Here is a 17,875-nt window from a genome sequence, read left to right as displayed (position 1 = left end):
AACAAACTGTACATCCAGGGGCCTAGGAGGCCACACAGTGACGACGTGAGCGGGTCAGGAAGTACGGATCCACAGGGCGATGGAGTAATGAGCTTAACATCCTTGTGGTTGCACGAATCACATGGTTTATTTTGCAATTTCCTTTCACAAAACACTCAAGGGGGGATTAAGCATATCTAAAAATCATACATATCATGGGTCAATACATCTCATACTGGTCACAACAGATGGTTCAGGTCCAGGCTGTCCCAGTCAGCCTCTCATCTGTCCCAAGGGAAAACAGTGCAGCAGGGACAGTTCCAGTGAGTGGTGCATCTGTGAGGGGGCAGGAGCGCAGCAGATGAGCAGGAGCACGACTCTGAGCACACATCTGTGGTCCAGTGTCAGGGACCTCTGGGACGGGCTAGCCGCGGGGGCTCTGTGTCCAGTCCCCCATATAGTCCAGTCCATCCACATGGGGTGCTGTCCAGCTCAGGTGCACACCGGTACGCCTTTTAGGGTGGGGTATGTTTACAGAGGCAGTTGGCGAGAAAGCAGGCAAGCCTGACATAAGCAACTCCATGAAGGATGCTCACATCATGGAGTCATATGGGGAGTGAGGATGAGGGCTGGAGTGACGGCAGCTCCCTTGGACGAGGAGACCCTGATGGACAGGTTTAGGCCACATAATATGAGCATCTGGAGTCACTGGGGATGTTCACTGGTAGTTTTCCTGGGATATCTTTGTCTGGATTTGGTACTGCTTAGTGCTAACCTCGGAGAATCACTTAGAGTTCTCTCTGCTCTACATTCTGAAAGAGTCCAGGGAGGACCCGTATTGCTTTTGCCTTAAATATTGTATAGAATTTACCAGAGAGCCATGCTTTCTTAGCAAGATTATGTTCAATTGCTAATTCAGTTTCCTTCATTGTCACAGACTTATTCAGATTTCTATTTCATCATGAGTCAATTGATAATTTACGTTGTTCTAGGAATTTTTTCACTTCAGTCAAGTCATCTAAAATGATGGCACACATTGTTTGTAACCTTCCCCGTAATTCTTTTAACTTCATAAGCAACTGTAAAGGGTCATGAAAAGGCCACCCTGCTTGGTTATAATCCAGAGATCTCACAGTCTTACGACCCTGTGCAGGGTTGGACCCTCCCAGGTCCTGGTCCCAAGTGCAGTAGCGCCCCACACAGGCCACCAGCAGAACTGACAGGAGAAAGCTGTCCCTTCAGGTCTGGGACTTTGGGCTGAGGTCCCGGAATCCCCTTCCACCTCAGCACCTTCCTCACCAGGTGCAGCTGACGGCTGCTGCCCTTGGGTCCCCCAGCCCCTCCTCTCCCTCCCTCTCCAGGGACCATAGGAACTCACTCCCTCTCCCACCTTCTTCTCTGTCAAGGGCACCCACACCCTCAGTGTCCCTGGTCTACTCAGCCAGGCTGAGGGTCAACGGGGAAAGCAGAGACAGGTCATGAACGTGGGACCCCAGACAGGACCAGGACCACACGCACATGTAGCACCCTTGCCCCCAGTGACTGCAGGTGGGAAGAGGGTAGAGGAAGAGTAGTAACCACTCCTGAGTTGCTCCAGTCCTTGCCCCAACCCAGGTGACCTACGGAGGGGCCAGGGGCTGCTCTGAACCCATCTGTGTCAATGCTGTCCCTGCCCCACACCTTCATCCCTTCATGTGCTTAGCAGACGCCAAGAGAAGCTGGCTTATTCCCTGGAATTGCCTCTTACATGCCCAATGACACACTCCTCCTGCACCCCAACTGCTCAAATTAGGAGAAAACGTCATATGTACCTGAACTGGGCTTGAACCTCAAGCGCCTAAGGTTTGTCTGAGGTTTCCATGGACCTTGAATCTTTGCAAAACAATGGAGTTTATCCCGCAGCTGGCATTCTTCTAGCAAATACAAAGTACAAAGTAGTGCATATCCACCCGGCATATGGGACCTCCCTGTGCTGGGCTGGGCAGAACAGAGTCCCAGCAGGCAGAAAGGAGGGCCGGACTCTCTGCTCCACAGCCTCTCAGGGGACAGGTGCTCTGGGGGAAGCTGCAGGAGGCAAGCTCCTGGGCTGAGTCCCCTCCGCCAGCAGGGGTCAGCAGAGCTGCACCAGGAGCAGCCGGCACAGAGGCTGGGGCTCTGCAGGCGGAGCCTCAGGGAACACCAGCCCTGGAGGGGTCCACAGTTAGTGCACGGATTGAATTTCAGGAAAGTCATCAAAATGTTGACTGCAGTGACTGTGATCTGACCATCAGGCTTACACAAGGACAGGCAGGACACTGTAGGGACCCTGACACAGTGAGTGCATGCATCACTGGGAAATGCAGGCCACCTCACAGTCCATCAGCGGTCCCCAGGGAGCTGGTCCATCTGTCCTGGGCATGTCCAGAGTGGCCCAGAGCCTCCCAGAGCCGCCCGCCCTCGGCCTCTCCACACCCTGCAGGCACAGTCCTCCTCAGGGCTAGAGCTCCTTTGTCAGGGTCCACTCAGGGGTGGGAGGTGGGGTGCTCTGGGCTCCGGTCCCTGGATGGAGCATCCACGGGCTCCCTTAGGGACTCCGCAGAAGGACGCGGGTTCTCACTGCTCAGGGCTCGGCTCTGGTCTCTGGGTTGTCTTTGGTTCATTGACAGGATCCACTTTGTAGGAGACATCACTAACCTTCCAGTCCCAGAAGTGCAAAGAGGTGGCCCTGGTGACCCTAGGCCCTGAAGGGCGTCTCACTGTGTGCTTCTGGACGTCACAAGTTCACAGTTTTTAAATGTTGGGGAAAATGAATCAAAAAGATTGACAATGCCAATCAGCAATGCCAATCGCTACTCTGCTGTGGGACATGGTGTTGAAGGAGGAAGACACCTTGGGTAAAGCGAATCGGGAGGAATCTCCCAAACCAGGTGGCTGCTTAACCATCACACTGCCACACACAACACGCTGGGCAAACATCCTACTGACACAGATCCACATTCTGATGAGATGCCAGGGGTGGATGCAGGGTGCCCTGGGCACACCGGGAACAGGAAGCAGGAGGAAGAAGGTGACGATGCCCAAGGACACGCTGCCCCGGATCGTGTGTTGTTGGGTGTTGTTGGGTGTCTCGGGGGCCCAGCTCAGCCCCAGGGCGAGGCTCCTGGAAGCACACAGGCCCCCTGAGCCAGCCAGGAGCGGACCCATGTCAGGACGGTTCGGGACAGCGCCATGTGCTCAGCCCCCAGGAAGGCAGCTGTGACCAGAGACCTTCCGGCCTCGGCCGACTTCCTGAAATAGGAGTTGCCTGGAGAAACCTGGAGGGCTCCAATCCTTCCCACTGGTCACAGATTCTTGACCCCACTCTGGTCTGGATGAATGAGGAGCCTGGGCGGGAGGGGTGGGGAGTGTAGATTTGCATAAACGCTCTCACTCACTGCCCCAAAGGACCTGAAGAGGGAATAAGAGGAGCTTCGGGGAGCCCAGCTGGGCCGTGGGGTCTCAGCACGCAGAGCCCTGGGGCGTCTTCACCATGGCCTGGACCCCTCTCCTCCTCCCCCTCTTCACTCTCTGCACAGGTGGGGGCCCCATGCCCTGCCCGCAGGCTCAGCCCCCACAGGGCCCTGGGCTGGGCCTGCCCCCAACCCTGAGCTCAGCCCAGGCTCAGCCTCGGTATGAGGAGGCCCTGGGAATGACCCTCGCCCTCACACCCGCCTCCGCTCTCCTGTCTTTACAGGCTCCGTGGCCTCCTATGAGCTGATTCAGCCACCCTCTGTGTCAGTGGACCCGGGACAGACGGCCTTAATCACCTGCTCTGGGGATCTACTGAGTAAAAATTATGCTTACTGGTACCAGCAGAAGCCCGGCCAGGCTCCCAGGCTGGTCATTTACAAGGATAGTGAGCGGCCCTCAGGGATCCCTGACCGGTTCTCGGGTGCCAGCTCAGGGAACACGGCCACCCTGACCATCAGCGGAGCCCGGACTGAGGACGAGGCCGACTACTACTGTCAGTCATATGACAGCAGTGATAATACTCACAGAGACACAGGCAGGTGGGCAAGTGAGACACAAACCCCTTCTGTTTGTGTCCCCTCCGGCCCCCGGAGGGCGTAGACAAAGCATGGGAGCAGGTGGCACAGTTCCCCATATCTGAGACTGCCCCGCAGCGTCCCCACCTGCGGCTGGCAGCTCTGCAGGGTCCGGATCAGAAGTGCATCGCAGCTGCGGGCTGAGGCGGTTTTCTTGTCCTCAGCTGGAGTGGGAAAGAAGTGATGGGCAGACATGCAGACTCACGTGCGTGTGAAGGGCCTCGGAGTTCCATTTACTGGTGACTGGGGCACTCCGTGGCTCAACATTCTGCTTTTACCCCTAGAACCTCCTGGCACAGCCGAGTTCCTGAAGCCCCAGGTCCCAGCCTCAGATTCTGAGTGAAGCAAAGCAGTGCAGGGGACACTGGTGTCACCGACATTCCTTCTTCAGGCCTGATGCACCCACACCCCGCAGCTGAGAACCCCGGGTGCTCACAGTCCCCCTCCCTGGGAAGGACCACTGTGTGCAGGGAGCTGCCTTCCCCAGGCTTATGCCCTGATGAAAAGGTGCCTGAGGCCGAGACCCCAGGTCCTCCCTCGGGTCAGGATGACCTTGCAGGGCCACCCAGCTAAGGCCTCCATCGTCGCCACACTGCTTGTCTGCACAGTCGTGACACCAGGCTTCCTGCCTGAGAGTTCACCCCACATGCCTACTGTGCGCAACCCCCATGCCAGACCGTGCTTCCAGGGAGCCACACAGCACAGGAACTGTTTAGACAGAAGATTCTGGGAGAGGAGAGAGTGCCCAGAGAGAAAACTCAGTGTGAATGTTCCTAATACAGATGACATCACATGTGGGAGGAACCACGTGAGGCAGAGGAAGAAACACCCTAGACATGAGGGGACGCCCCACGGGGCTCACCCCCACCCCACACCCACTGCCAGGACAGGGCTGCTGCCCCAGGCAGAGGAAGAGGCTCCTCACGGGGCCTTGGGGGATGACTCAGAAGGAGGAACCACAGTCGTGGGGAAATGAGCCCTGGACCCCAACCCGCTCTGGGGCCACCTGACAGGGGGAGGCTCGTTGGAAAGGAGCACCTGTGTCCATGTGACTTTACTGAATCCAAAAACAAAAATCGTTATATATGCAGAAATTCACAGTATGCTGTACTCAACAGGGGAAATTCACAGTACCTCCCAGCCTGTCCAAATTCCTGCAAAGAATCAGGAAAACATGACCAAAATAAGTACACAGATCAATTACTCAGTATGGCCCTGAAACTGCCCAGATGATATTATTTGTTGACAAGGATACAAAAGAATTTTTATATCTCTATTCCATTCATGCCTGAGGGGAATGGAATCATCAGACATGTTAACTGGAACATGGGGTTATTAGAAGGATCCAAATTGAACTTCTAAAAATAAATCTACAATATCTGAGATTTTAAAATGCAGTAGATGTGGTGGACAGCAGAGTAGATGCTACAAATGAAGTGATCAGTGACCTCAGTGACAGAGCTGTGAATGAAACACAGAAGGAAATCAAATGAAATAATGACCAGAACCAACCCTCCTACACTGCTGGTGGAAATGTAAACTAGTTCAACCATTGTGGAAAGCAGTATGGAGGTTCCTCAAAAAACTCAAAATAGACATACCATTTGACCCAGGAATTCCACTTCTAGGAATTTACCCTAAGAATGCAGCAGCCCAGTTTGAAAGAGACAGATGCACCCCTATTTTTTTTTATATTTTTTCTTGAATGGTATCCTTTTATTTTATTTTATTTTATTTATTTATTTATTTTTTGTAGATAATTATTTTTTATTGAAGGGTAGTTGACACACAGTATTACATTACATTAGTTTCAGGTGTACAACATAGTGATTCAACATTTATATACATGACAATTCTAGGTACCAGCTATCACCATACCAAGCTGTTACAATATCTTGACTATATTCATTACATCCCGGTTACTTATTATTTTACCATTGGAAGTGTGTACTTTTTTTTTTTTTTGTGAGGGCATCTCTCATATTTATTGATCAAATGGTTGTTCACAACAATAAAATTCTGTATAGGGGAGTCAATGCTCAATGCACAATCATTAATCCACCCCAAGCCTAATTTTCGTCGGTCTCCAATCTTCTGAGGCATAACAAACAAGTTCTTACATGGAGAACAAATTCTTACATAGTGAATAAGTTCTTACATGGTGAACAGTACAAGGGCAGCCATCACAGAAACCTTCGGTTTTGCTCATGCATTATGAACTATAAACAGTCAGTTCAAATATGAATACTCATTTGATTTTTATACTTGATTTATATGTGGATACCACATTTCTCTCTTTATTATTATTATTTTTAATAAAATGCTGAAGTGGTAGGTAGATACAAGATAAAGGTAGAAAACATAGTTTAGTGTTGTAAGAGAGCAAATGTAGATGATCAGGTGTGTGCCTGTAGACTATGTGTTAATCCAAGCTAGACAAGGGCAATAAAACATCCACGTATGCAGAAGATTTCTCTCAGAACAGGGGGGGTGAGGTTCTAAGCCTCACCTCTGTTGATCCGCAATTTCTCACCTGATGACCCCCCTGTGACTGTGCCTGTCTTAGGTTGTTCCTCCCTTGAGGAATCTTACCCGTCTCTGGCTAACCAGTCATCTTCCGGGGCCATACAGGGAAATGTAAAGTTGGTAAGTGAGAGAGAAGCCTTATTGTTTGAAATGGTTAGCTTTTTATTTCTTTGCATATTTATGCCCTGTAGCTTCTATGCCCAGCATTTGTCTTGAGGTATCTTTACCACTTGGAAGAATTATGATACTCGGTAAATTTGATATGAGGCACGAATTCTATTTAAGGGTTGTAATTAGGAAGGAAGAAGAAAAGCTATAGAAGTAGCAGGCGGAAGAAAACATGGGAAGATTGATTATTTCTTTGACATATCTTCTTGTAGAGTAACTTCAGCATGTATAGGTTTTAAGCAACTACTTAAATTGTGCACACACATTAACATAATAGAAGTATAGTTACATAACCAAAGCATACCTGTAATTACCAGCCATCTCCAGTGAAACCAAGAAAACCAGTTAGGCACCTTAGGCATTTGTGAAAACTTATCTATGATATGGTGGATATTGTCCAACTGAACTTGAACAGTCTGAGAGAAATCAGACAAATTAAAACAACCCATTCCTGGGGACTGTTCACATCCCATATGTTCTTTTAACAGTAAATAGTCTGTAGTTGTAAGATTTTGGAGCGCTACAATTTGCACTTCTCCTAATTCTTGATTGAGTTCCAACAGTATAGATCCAGTCAAATTTGTTGTTTTACTGTATGCACAGGCCAGCTTAGATATCTCCTTCCTCATTCCCAAATGCACCCCTATTTTTATCGCAGCACTATTTACAATAGCCAAGAAATGGAAGCAACCTAAGTGTCCATCAGTAGATGAATGGAAAAGAAGATGTGGTACATACACACAATGGAATATTATTCAGCCATAAGAAGAAAACAAATCCTACCATTTGCAACAACATGGATGGAGCTAGAGGGTATTATGCTCAGTGAAATAAGCCAGGTGGAGAAAGACAACTATCAAATGATTTCACTCATATGTGGAGTATAAGAACAAAGAAAAACTGAAGGAACAAAACAGCAGCAGAATCAGAGAACCCAAGAATGTACTAACGGTTACCAAAGGGAAAGGGATTGGGGAGGACGGGTGGGAAGGGAGGGATAAGGGGGAGGGAGAAAGGGGGCCTTACGATTAGCATGTATAATGTGGGGGGGGACAGGGAGGGCTGTGCAACACAGAGAAGACAAGTAGTGATTCTACAGCATCTTACTACACTGACGGACAGTGACTATAATGGGGTATGTTGGGGGGACTTGGTGATGGGGGGAGTCTAGTCAACATAATGTTCCTCATGTAATTGTAGATTAATGATACCAAAATAATAATTATAATAATAATGATCAGAACCTCTCTGAGCTGCAGGACAGTTTCATATGACCTAAAAGACTAGAATACCTATTCCAGCAATGAAGTAAAAGTAATATATGCTATGTCCTTGTGCTTCTTATCACAAGAAAGCAAGCTTATTGTAACACCTGGAAACAGTTAATAAAGTAGACCGCATTGGTAGAATAAAGGACTACATATCCTGATCTCTCAATAGTCACAGCATTTCTGTGCAGGCAGACATGACTTTGGGTTGTCTTTCTAGTTCTATTATGTAATCATGAAAGGTAACATGGGAGGTGTAGAGATGGGATGGGGGGTTATTCCAGGCAAAATACTTGGAGGTCCCCAACATCTGGGAGGATACTTTTATTAAATGATAAAGGTGTGTGTCCCAGTGTTCTGGCAGAAGAGGCCACTTCCTAGACATGATATGTACCCAGAACTGAAAGGACTAGGATTTAAGCTGACACTGGGTGAGGAGGGTCCCCCGGAAGGGCTTCAGCCAGAGAGAAACCCATACAGAGGCTGGGGGATGGAAGAGATGCTGACACAGGTAGAAAGCAGGGCAACTGGATGGGCTGCAGCTCGGTGACACCAGAGACCTGCAGGGGCCTCCTGCTTCTGTCTGGGACCCACTGGGGTCTCCCCACTCCCAACACACACACCATGCTGCTTCTAAAGAGTCTATTCTCACACCATTTATTCCCCATCATCACAGGGTCTGGACTCTGAGTGAAACTCAGTTGACGAGGGCAGGCCAGTGAGGCCCCGAGACCCAGGTGTCCCAGGAAGGATTTGGGGGACTAGCAGGAGGAAGCGAGAGTCTCCATGTGGCCAAGACCAGGGCTTCTGAGCCCTCAGGGAGCCACGAGCCCCCTGGGGGATCTGCACAGGTGCAGATGCAGCCCCGCAGGTCTGGGTGGAGCCCTGGGATCAGGCATCTAAGTGCCCTGGTTAGGGAGATCATGCCTCTGGCCCTCCGAGGACCACCCTCTGAGTGGCTCTGCTCCTGCTCACCTCCCGGCACTGCGACAGTCACCCTGGGGAGACCCAGCCTGAGTGGCAGTTCACGCAGAGTCCCCAGGGTCTTGGCTCTCCACTGGCCCAACCACACTTGCCCCTCCCTGGAGTTCGGGGCCTTTCTGTCCTGACTCAGTCTCTCTGGGTATCTGGGCCCCTGGACAGATGGTCACCACCTCCTGGGCTGATGCAGCAGTGACACTGGGGATCTAAGCACATCTCCTGGTGACAACGGTTCCTGGCTCAGCCTCTATTGCTGAGGGGTGCAGTCAAACATCAAACCCACAGACCCCACACTCCACGCGGACAACTCCACCTCCCTGAACGTCTCTGAACTCCTGCCCAGGAGGATGAAAACAAAGCATGAGCAGGTGTGTGCAGGTCCCCAGATCTGAGATCCCGTGACCTCCCTTCCCTCCCAGCCCCTCAGGCAGCTCTGCAGAGGGTAGAATCCAGACCTGAGCGACAGGGTCTGAATCTGCATCTCTCCAGAGGACCCCTGCACCTCAGCGGCCAGCGTGGAGTGACCACCAGGGGGCAGCAGAGTCCCGGGGCAAAGCCGCCTGTGATGGGGCTGGGCGTCCCCATGCAGGGGGATCAGCACCCAGGCCCTGACACCCGACCTGACACCTGAACGCAGAGAGAGGCTGTCGGGAGGCTCCCCCTGACACTGATGCACACTCCCACCCCTCCTCTGCTCTGACAGCCTCCTGTCCTGCCGGGAGAAGCTCCTCCTTCCCGCTTTCTCCCCAGGGGCCTGGTGCCAATATTTTCTTTCCCTTTTCCTCCTCAGGCACACAGCACTCCAAATTACACTTCACTTAGTTTACTAAATTATGTATTTTAATACTCACAATTGAAGGCAACTTAATTATAATTAAATTTCATATGAGTTTATCACAGTTTAGGTCCAACACTCACTGTTGTACTCCATCAGGTCTTTCAAGTCCACAGCTCCGAGCACACCTCCTGGGCCCTGGGCCTCTAGCCCTGCCCCCTGCCCATGGGCCCACCGCCAGGGGCCGACACTGACAGGCCCTTGGGGATCTCTGAACCCCGTGTACCTGGACAAGGGGGGAATCTTGCCCAGGGGCTCAGTCCAGGGCAGGGCTGTAGGGGGTCTCCTAGGATGACACCCAAACTTGGCTCCACAGTTCATGGGCTGTGATCCAGGGAAGCCCTTGCCGTTGTCTGAGCCTCGCAGTGTCACTCTGCGAATGGGGGTGAGGAGGGTCACTGCCCTAGGATGAGGAGCGTCAGCAGAGACCTCCTGATGTGGAGTCAGGACCAGACCAGCATGTGGCTCCACCCCCTCAATCAGGACAAAGCCCTTGGACTCACCGGGACAGTAGCAACCCCCTCCTGAGCTCGGGTGGAGCAGAGGGGGGACCTGGGCCCAGGATGAGCTCAGCATCCCCGTCTCCCTGGCACCTTGGCACCTTCCCGAGCAGCCTGGACTCTCACCAAGCAGGTCCTTCTGTGTCCTGGAATATAAACCAGATGCCACCTCTAAGCTCAGGTGTGGCCAGGCTGGAAGCAAGGACAGGGTGCAGAGTGAGGTGGAGATGTCAGACTGCGGGACCAGCAGGGAGGGAGGGCCCCGGGGCTGAGGTGGGTCTGCAGGGGCCAGCCCTCCCTCCCTGGCCCCCCTGGGGCCGAGCCCTTCTCTGAGTCCTCAGAGCTCCTCCCACAGCAGCCCCTGAGCCCTGGCTCATTTGCATCCCCTGCAGCTCCCTCCAGCAAGGGGATAAGAGAGGCCTGGGGGACCCCCTGCCCAGCCTCGGGGAGCAGAACCGGCACCTCCACCATGGCCTGGACCCCTCTCTTGCTAGGCCTCCTGGCTCACTGCACAGGTGCTGCCCAGGCTCACTCCCGCCCCCACCCAGGGCTCTGGGACCGGCCTGGCCTGACTCTGAGCTCAGCGGGGCTGCCGCGGGGGAGGATGTTCAGGACCTGCAGCGGATGCGGGGCTGCCGGCTGAGAACCCCCGTGCTCCCTGCTGCGTGGGGGCCCTGAGGGCTGGGGCGGTGGGTTCCCATTTAGATCCAAGGCTCCATCCACCAGCCGGGCCCCTGGGCCCCTGGGGCTGAGACGATGGGAGGGGTTCCCCAGGGGCCCTGAGAAACCGAGGGGCTCAGTCCAGGGCAGGGCTGTAGGGGGGTCTCCTAGGATGACATCCAAAGCGGGAAGCCCATTCTCTTTTCTTTCATTCAGGCTCCGTGACCTCCTACGAGCTGACCCAGGCCCCCTCAGTGTCCGTGTCCCCAAGAGGGACGGCCAGGATCACCTGCGGGGGTGACAACATTGGAAGTAAAAATGCTTACTGGTACCAGCAGAAGCCCACCCAGGCCCCCAGGCTGCTCATCTATGAAGACAGCAAACGGCCCTCAGGGATCCCTGACCGGTTCTCTGGCTCTAACTCGGGGAACACGGCCACCCTGACCATCAGCGGGGCCCGGGCTGAGGACGAGGCTGACTATTACTGTCAAGTGTGGGACAGTGGTAATGCTCACAGTGACACAGGCAGATGGGGAAGTGAGACACAAACCCCTTCCCCTTCTGTGTCACACCCACTGAAGATGTTCAATCGTCCCTATGCCCTCTGGTACAAAGGAACATTGTCCTAATACTTAATTTTGCATCCTGGCCTGCAGAGTCAATCACTGGTGAGGTTCCAGACCAGCTGGGATGGATGGATTTGTTCCTGGGGGTGGCTCCTGGTTCCCTGCTCCCGCGCAGGAGGCCTGGCTGGGACGCCACACCTTGTGAATGTTTCCTTGTCTGGTGCATCTGTATTCCTCTCCATTTTTAGATTCCTTCTAGATTCAGCAAAGTCCTTGGGAAGAGTCTGATCCTTTCACAACTTGCTTTTACACTTTCTTGGCTGGACTTGGGCCAGTGTTAGTCCTTGGCTGATGTTCCCACACCGTTGAGGCAACACTTCTCTGACCAGGCAACCTGATGGCCCCGATTTAGGAGTTTCCCACTCAGGGATGGGTTACAAGCACCCCTCCTGACTGAGGGTGTGTGAGCTCTGCAGGTCCCTCTACCATCTCTGGGTGGCTCTGTTCTTGGCCTCAGGAAGCTTCCTCCCAGACAAGGGAACATCAGCTCATAACATCCCGACTCCAGTGTGGTCTCTGTACACTGCGCACTCTCTCCACGCTCTTCCCTGTGAAGCTTTTTGCTTTTGGGGCTCCATGGAGGCACCTTAGTGATGGAGAATCGCTAGCATGGGCTTTGGGGAGAGCTCTCTGGAAATGAGTGTGAAGGCAACACTGTGCCAATCTGCAGCGAGGTGACCATTGAGGACTCTGCTGGGAGGCCCTGCAAGGTCACCCCGCATGAGGCAGGGACCTGCATTCTGGGCTCAGGCAGGTGTCTGAGTGGACAGAGCCCCAGTCTTCAAGGGCACAGCCTGGGGGAGGCATCCTCTACACAGCGATTCCCAGCCAGGGCTCAGCTGTGAGCTGCCAGGGGTTCCGGGCAGGGGATGTGGGCGGGTCAGCCTGGAGGAGGGGACCTAGGTGGACACTACAGCATCCACTGCACATGTCTGCTGTTTGGAATCCCAGCTGCCATGAGGTGGGGAAATGGGGGATTAATCCAGCACAGTTGGGCTCAGGAGAGGCTCAGTTACCCTGAGATGGAAATCCAGGGTCAGTTACCACTGGGTGCATGTCTCCCTCTGTCTGCCCTTCAAAACAGGTCCACGTTTCCCAACTCATAACCAAGCCAGGTAGCAACAGCACCACCTCGTGCTTCCAGGCATAAATTCAACCTGATTTCACCCTCTGTGCAACCTGCTTGGATGGCTGGAAGGGGGGAGCTGACAGGTGTGTGCAGGGGGGTGGTCTCAGATCTGGGGACTTCAGCCACCTGCTCATGACTCTGTCCACATCTATCTGGGGCTGGAGGAGCACGTGACACAGAAGGGCAAGAGCCTCGGCTCTTCTCCCTCCTTCTGAAGCTACTGTGGGACCCACACTCCCTCTCCAGCCTTCCTTCTCTGTCAAGGGCACGCCCTCCCTCAGTGTCTTCTGGTCTGCTTAGCCATTCTATGGGGCATCAGTGAACACAGTGGCATGTCGTCCATGTGGGACCCACACAGGACCATTAGATCCAAGACTCCATCCACCAGCCGGGCCTGTGGGTCCCAGGGACTGAGACTGATGGGAGGTAGTTCTCTGGAGGCAACAAAATCTCTGCATCCCAGTCTGTTCTGGCAGGTGGATGTCCCTAGGGGATGAGACCCTAAGTTAGAAGCGCATCTTTATTTCCTTTCTTGAAGATTTGGTGGCCTCCTACGAGCTGACCCAGGTCCTCTCAGTGTCTATGCCCACAGGATTACCTGTGGGGGCACCAACATTGGAAGTAAAAATGCTTACTGGTACCAGCAGAAGCCCACCCAGGCCCCCAGGCTGCTCATCTATGAAGACAGCAAACGGCCCTCAGGGATCCCTGACCCTGTCTCTGGACAGGGGACCCTGACTCTGGCTCTAAGTCGGGGAACACGGCCACCCTGACCATCCGCGGGGCCCAGGCTGAGGACGAGGCTGACTATTACTGTTAACTGTGGGATGGTGATAATGCTCACAGTGACACAGGCAGGTGGGGCAGAGAGACACAAACCCCTTCCCTTCCGTGTCCCCTCCAGCCCCAGGAAGATTTAGACCACGCTGTGAACATGTGACCCCGCTCCCCAGATCTGAGACCCCGGGCGGCTCTGCAGAGCCTGGTCATATGGACTCTGGGCTGTGTGGGCAGGCTGCCTGCTGCTGTCCCGATGGCACCGTGGTAGGGAAAGAGGCCTGAAGGGAAGGACAGACGCACATCTGTTGCTGACCTAAGGTCCTTGAGTTCTGCCTGCTGGAATAAGTAGCATCAGACTCAAACTCTAGCTTGGACAAAGCTGTATTGAAACTCATGCTTGAGCAGGAGGGAGACAGCACAGAGGGCTTTCAGGCCCGCTCTTCTGAAATCAAGTGGGAAAGGGCTTTCAAAAGATCTCACAGCTGCTAATACTAATCACCAAACAAGTTTAAATCAGGAACCTGTGCTCTCAATTGCTGATACCCGGCCTCAGCCACATGATTAAATAGAAACAAATGAGAAATCTTTACATTCTCAGAACACAATGAGCAACACCAGTGATGAATCAAAGATGTGATACAGTTATTTGATAAATACACAGGGGAAATAAGCAATCAAACTGAATATGTAAAATGTCTCCACACAACAGGTACTGAGGCTCCTGATGGTATGCAATGTTCAAAAGATCCAGGAGTAGTAACCACACTGTTTTTCTTGGGAAACCTTCATAAGAGTCTGTATCAATGGTGCCTTCATTAAAAAAAAAAAGGGGCCAGGAAATCTGCTTCACGTCCATCTCCATCATGGCCCCTGGAGCCCCGTCATGTGGGGACCATGACAGGGCCACTGCCACTTCTCCATAGGCCATGTCCTGCCCAGCACACTTACTCCCTGCCACCCAGCCTCCCCCGGCGGCACGGGCCCTGAGGGGGCAGCAGGTCGAGGCCCACTGTGGGATCAGCCTAGGTGCCCCCTTCACAGCTGACCCCTGCAGGGGAGCCCCTGAGCTCACAGGGGTCCCCTCACTGGGAGGGGCTGTTGGTTGCAGAAAACTGCCTCCCCAGCATTTCTGCCCCTTCTCAGAGAGCTTCGGGTCAGGACTGCCTGAGGCCGAGATCCCAACGCTCTGCCCCAAGTCCAGGACGACCCAGGAGACCAACAGCTCAGAGCCCCTGCAGGAGCGGAGGCCTCGGTGACCCCCCAGGGTAGGCCCGTGCCCCCTGCTGCCCAGTCTCACGTCCCCTCCATCCCCCAGGTGGAGGTGTTCTTTCTCGCTCCCTCCCCCCTGATCCATTGATACTGAAGCCTGTGTCACGGTGTCTGGGCTCAGCTCCAGATGCAGAGGACAGAACTGAGAGGGGTCCTCAAGGTGCCAGCAGGCAGAGTCAGCACCTGCCTCTGGGTCAGGTGCTCCCCACACAGCCACACCCTCATCCCCACGTGCCGATCCGCCCTCACCCTGAGACCCTGACTTGGTCCCATGCACGGCATCCAGATCCTCGGAACTCCCTGCCCTTCATCCCCAGACTCCCAGGTGTCCCCGCAGTGCGGACAGGGGTCCCCTGGCACACGGTCAGCGTGCTGCCCCTCCTCCCAGGGCCACGGCTGCAAGGCCTCCAGCTGAGACCCATCGGCCACACCCAGGACACCAGTGGTGTCAGAAGAAGCCCGAGGGGACCAGGAGAGTTATGGGTGAAGGTCCAGGGGATACTTGCAGTGCCTCTGTGGCATCCCCTGGGAACTGGGGCTCATTACCCACAGAACCGAGAATCACAGGAACAGGGCCCTGCCCCGCTCCCTGCGAGGGTCTGTGTCTGCCCCCGGGCTGCTGGCCCAGGGTCTCGCCTCCTGGGACCCAGGACCTCCGTGACCACTGACAGGCAGCAGGGCCCGGCAACTCTGGGTCACAGGACAAGTGGTGCTCACTTTCTGTTCTTTTGCTAAAAGTAAGTGTCACTGCAACACAGCCACTCTCACTGATGGATCATCTACAGCGGTTTTCATGATACAACAGCAAAGGAGCTGTGACAGGGACCCGATGACCCGCACAACTAAACTGTTCTCTCTCTGGCCTTTAAGAGAAAAGGAATGCAGCCAGATTTAGAATACTCATGCCTGCTACAAGCTGACCTGCACCTACTACATCACGGCCTCTGCTCTGGGCCTCCTCTGAGCCTTCAAAGGTTCTTCACTGAACAGCCTGGACCAGTAGGTGCAGGACCCAGTGACCTGTGAGCACTCAGCCACCCTGACCATTCGCAGGGCCTGATGCCAAGCATAGATCTGTCCATCACTGTGCTCCAGGCGATGGCACTGAGAGTACCAGGCAGTGACTCAGGGACACAGACAGATGGGGACGTGGGACCCTAACCCACCACCCAGGCCTGGCTCTCACTCTTACATGCCTAAGATCAGGAATAAGACAAGGATGTTCGGTCTCAGCACTTTTATTCCACAGTGTACTGGAGGTTCTAGCTAGGACAATTAGGCAAGAAAAAAGAAATAAAAGAAAACAAATAAGAGGCTAAAAAGGGAAAAGGAAGACTATCTCCTTTGGCAGATACATAACCTTCATATAGAAAATCTGAAGGAATCCCCCGAACAACTCTTAGAAGAAATCAGCAACTTGAGCAAGGGTGCAGGATACAAGATTAATATACAAAAGTCAAAATATTCCTATACGTTTGCAACATCAAGCAGAGAATTGACTTACAAAAACAATTCCATTCTCAATAACATCAAAACAAATATAACATTTACAAGTAAATTTCACTAGAGAAGTGTAAAGTGTATTATCTGTAAAGTACCAAATTTGTCAGAAGTAATTAAGAGGAACTTTCGTACTTACATGACACTCATCCCTAAACTGGTCTACAGACTCGACACAATCCCTGTGAAGATCCCCACGTAATTCTTTATACAAATCAGCAAGCTGACTGTAAAATTCTTCTGGAAATGCAAGGAATCTAGAATTGACAAGACATTTATGGAAAGGAGGAAAAAGCAGGTGACACAGACTCATGATTCCTGATTTCAAACTTCATACGAGACAGCAGTCACTGTGTCACTGGCTCAAGGTGACACATACACAGCATTGGAACAGAACTGATGTGTAGCAGTAACTCCACACATCCATGGCCAAGTGATTTTGGGGAAGGATGCCAAGTCATTCCTGGAGAAGAATGGGTATTTCTCCAAACGGAGCTGGGACAACCAGATGGCAACATGCAAAAGAGTGAAGGTGGATCTTGCCATGACATCACATATAAATATTCCTCAGAATGAATCTAACCTCTCAGTTTAGTAGCACAATTTAAAAATCTCAGAGGGAATCGTAATAATAAATATTCAAGACCAAGGATTTGGCAAAGATTGGAAAATATGACACCAAAAGTGAGAGCAACAGAAGAAAACATAGAAAAGACAACCCACTAAATGAGCCAGAATATTTCCAAATACTACATTGACAAGGGACTTGTCAATCTTAAAACAGTAGTATGAAGCCAAGCATCTAAAATAGGACCCTCTTCAGAGGAAAATATAAAATGCATTAGATGAGCTCAGGTAAAGAGCGTGTAGTGTACGGGCACGACAATAACCTTGTTTTTATTATTGTAACCTAAGTGCCCCACACTAAAATTCCGCCAACACTTTGCCAAGGCACCGTTCTAAGACATCCGTTCTGAATGGCATGTTTCCAGCTGAACTGCAGAGCTTCCAGCACAGCCGCTATGTGAGGGGTCAGGCTGATCCGCGCGAGAAGCGCCCTTGCAGGAACCCTGGGGACCCGGGCCCAGACCTCAGGCCGACCCGCTCCTCCCTTCCCACGCCCTCGTCCCTGCTCTTGCTTTGAATTCGCCAAAAGTCTGTGAAGCTAAGAAACCCGTTGGCGCCCCGCCCTTGATCCCAGTAAAGGCCGAGCCCCAGGGCCGGGATCTGTCTCTGCCCCTGTGACCTCCCTGCGCAGCCCTGGGCCTGCCCTGTCCCCTCCAGAACCTGTCAGTAACAAACCAGATTTTCTGAAGCTCCCTCATGGCTGTTGCTGTGCTGTGTCTGCCATCCCAGAACCGCCAGGGCAGGTCCAGCTGGGGCACTGGCTCCACTGGGGGTGTGTGAAGGGGAGACCACAGGGAGTGTGGCCAGGTGCGTGCCCCTGAGGCTTCTGGGTGACGGCATCACCGTCAGACAGCTGAGACCGGCCACTAGCACGACCCTGGGAGCAGACTCACCCCACAAGCCCCTTTCCTCCTATGCAACTGCACCCCCAGGTTCCTACCAGGCCACCGAGTTCGTGTGACT

The 17,875-nt window shown here is 52.9% G+C and overlaps 2 protein-coding genes and 2 gene segments (V, D, J or C); 3 read left to right on the top strand and 1 right to left on the bottom strand.

Annotated features, from left to right (window-relative positions):
- Window positions 1-17,875, top strand: part of LOC130680826 (immunoglobulin lambda variable 1-40-like) — a 209,277-nt gene that overhangs the window by 164,337 nt on the left and 27,065 nt on the right.
- LOC130680825 (immunoglobulin lambda-1 light chain-like) overlaps window positions 1-17,875 on the top strand; it is a 270,410-nt gene that overhangs the window by 228,882 nt on the left and 23,653 nt on the right. The window contains exons 1-2 of one of the 4 annotated variants that reach the window (XM_057492328.1): window positions 10,721-10,836; window positions 11,198-11,485. The exons of the other annotated variants lie outside the window; for them this stretch is intronic. Of the exons in view, the coding sequence (XP_057348311.1) occupies window positions 10,791-10,836; window positions 11,198-11,485 (334 nt within the window). The 5' untranslated portion in view covers window positions 10,721-10,790. Of the gene's footprint in view, window positions 1-10,720; window positions 10,837-11,197; window positions 11,486-17,875 lie in introns of those variants that run through there. 4 annotated transcript variants of the gene reach the window in all.
- On the bottom strand, window positions 103-10,652 carry LOC130680827 (uncharacterized). 3 transcript variants are annotated; one of them, XM_057492330.1, is made up of 4 exons: window positions 9,905-10,652; window positions 4,322-4,378; window positions 4,131-4,207; window positions 103-3,405 (listed from the first exon to the last, which is right to left on the bottom strand). In XM_057492330.1, the coding sequence occupies exons 1-4, from the start codon at window positions 10,395-10,397 to the stop codon at window positions 3,385-3,387; spliced, it is 648 nt and encodes a 215-aa protein (XP_057348313.1). In that variant the 5' UTR covers window positions 10,398-10,652; the 3' UTR covers window positions 103-3,384. The 3 variants fall into 3 exon arrangements, 2 of the variants coding, with proteins under 2 accessions (XP_057348313.1, XP_057348314.1); XR_008993871.1 differs by lacking the exon at window positions 4,322-4,378 and having other exon boundaries at window positions 10,048-10,652; XM_057492331.1 differs by lacking the exon at window positions 4,322-4,378.
- On the top strand, window positions 3,356-4,217 carry LOC130680829 (immunoglobulin lambda variable 3-25-like). The segment is given in 2 exon segments: window positions 3,356-3,533; window positions 3,692-4,217. Coding segments are annotated over 2 exon segments (463 nt in total).

This window comes from Manis pentadactyla, chromosome 14 (genome assembly GCF_030020395.1).
Source record: "Manis pentadactyla isolate mManPen7 chromosome 14, mManPen7.hap1, whole genome shotgun sequence".
Lineage (NCBI taxonomy): Eukaryota > Metazoa > Chordata > Mammalia > Pholidota > Manidae > Manis > Manis pentadactyla.
The sequence above is the reverse complement of the archived record's forward strand: the minus strand, read 5'-3'. Positions and strand labels throughout refer to the sequence as shown.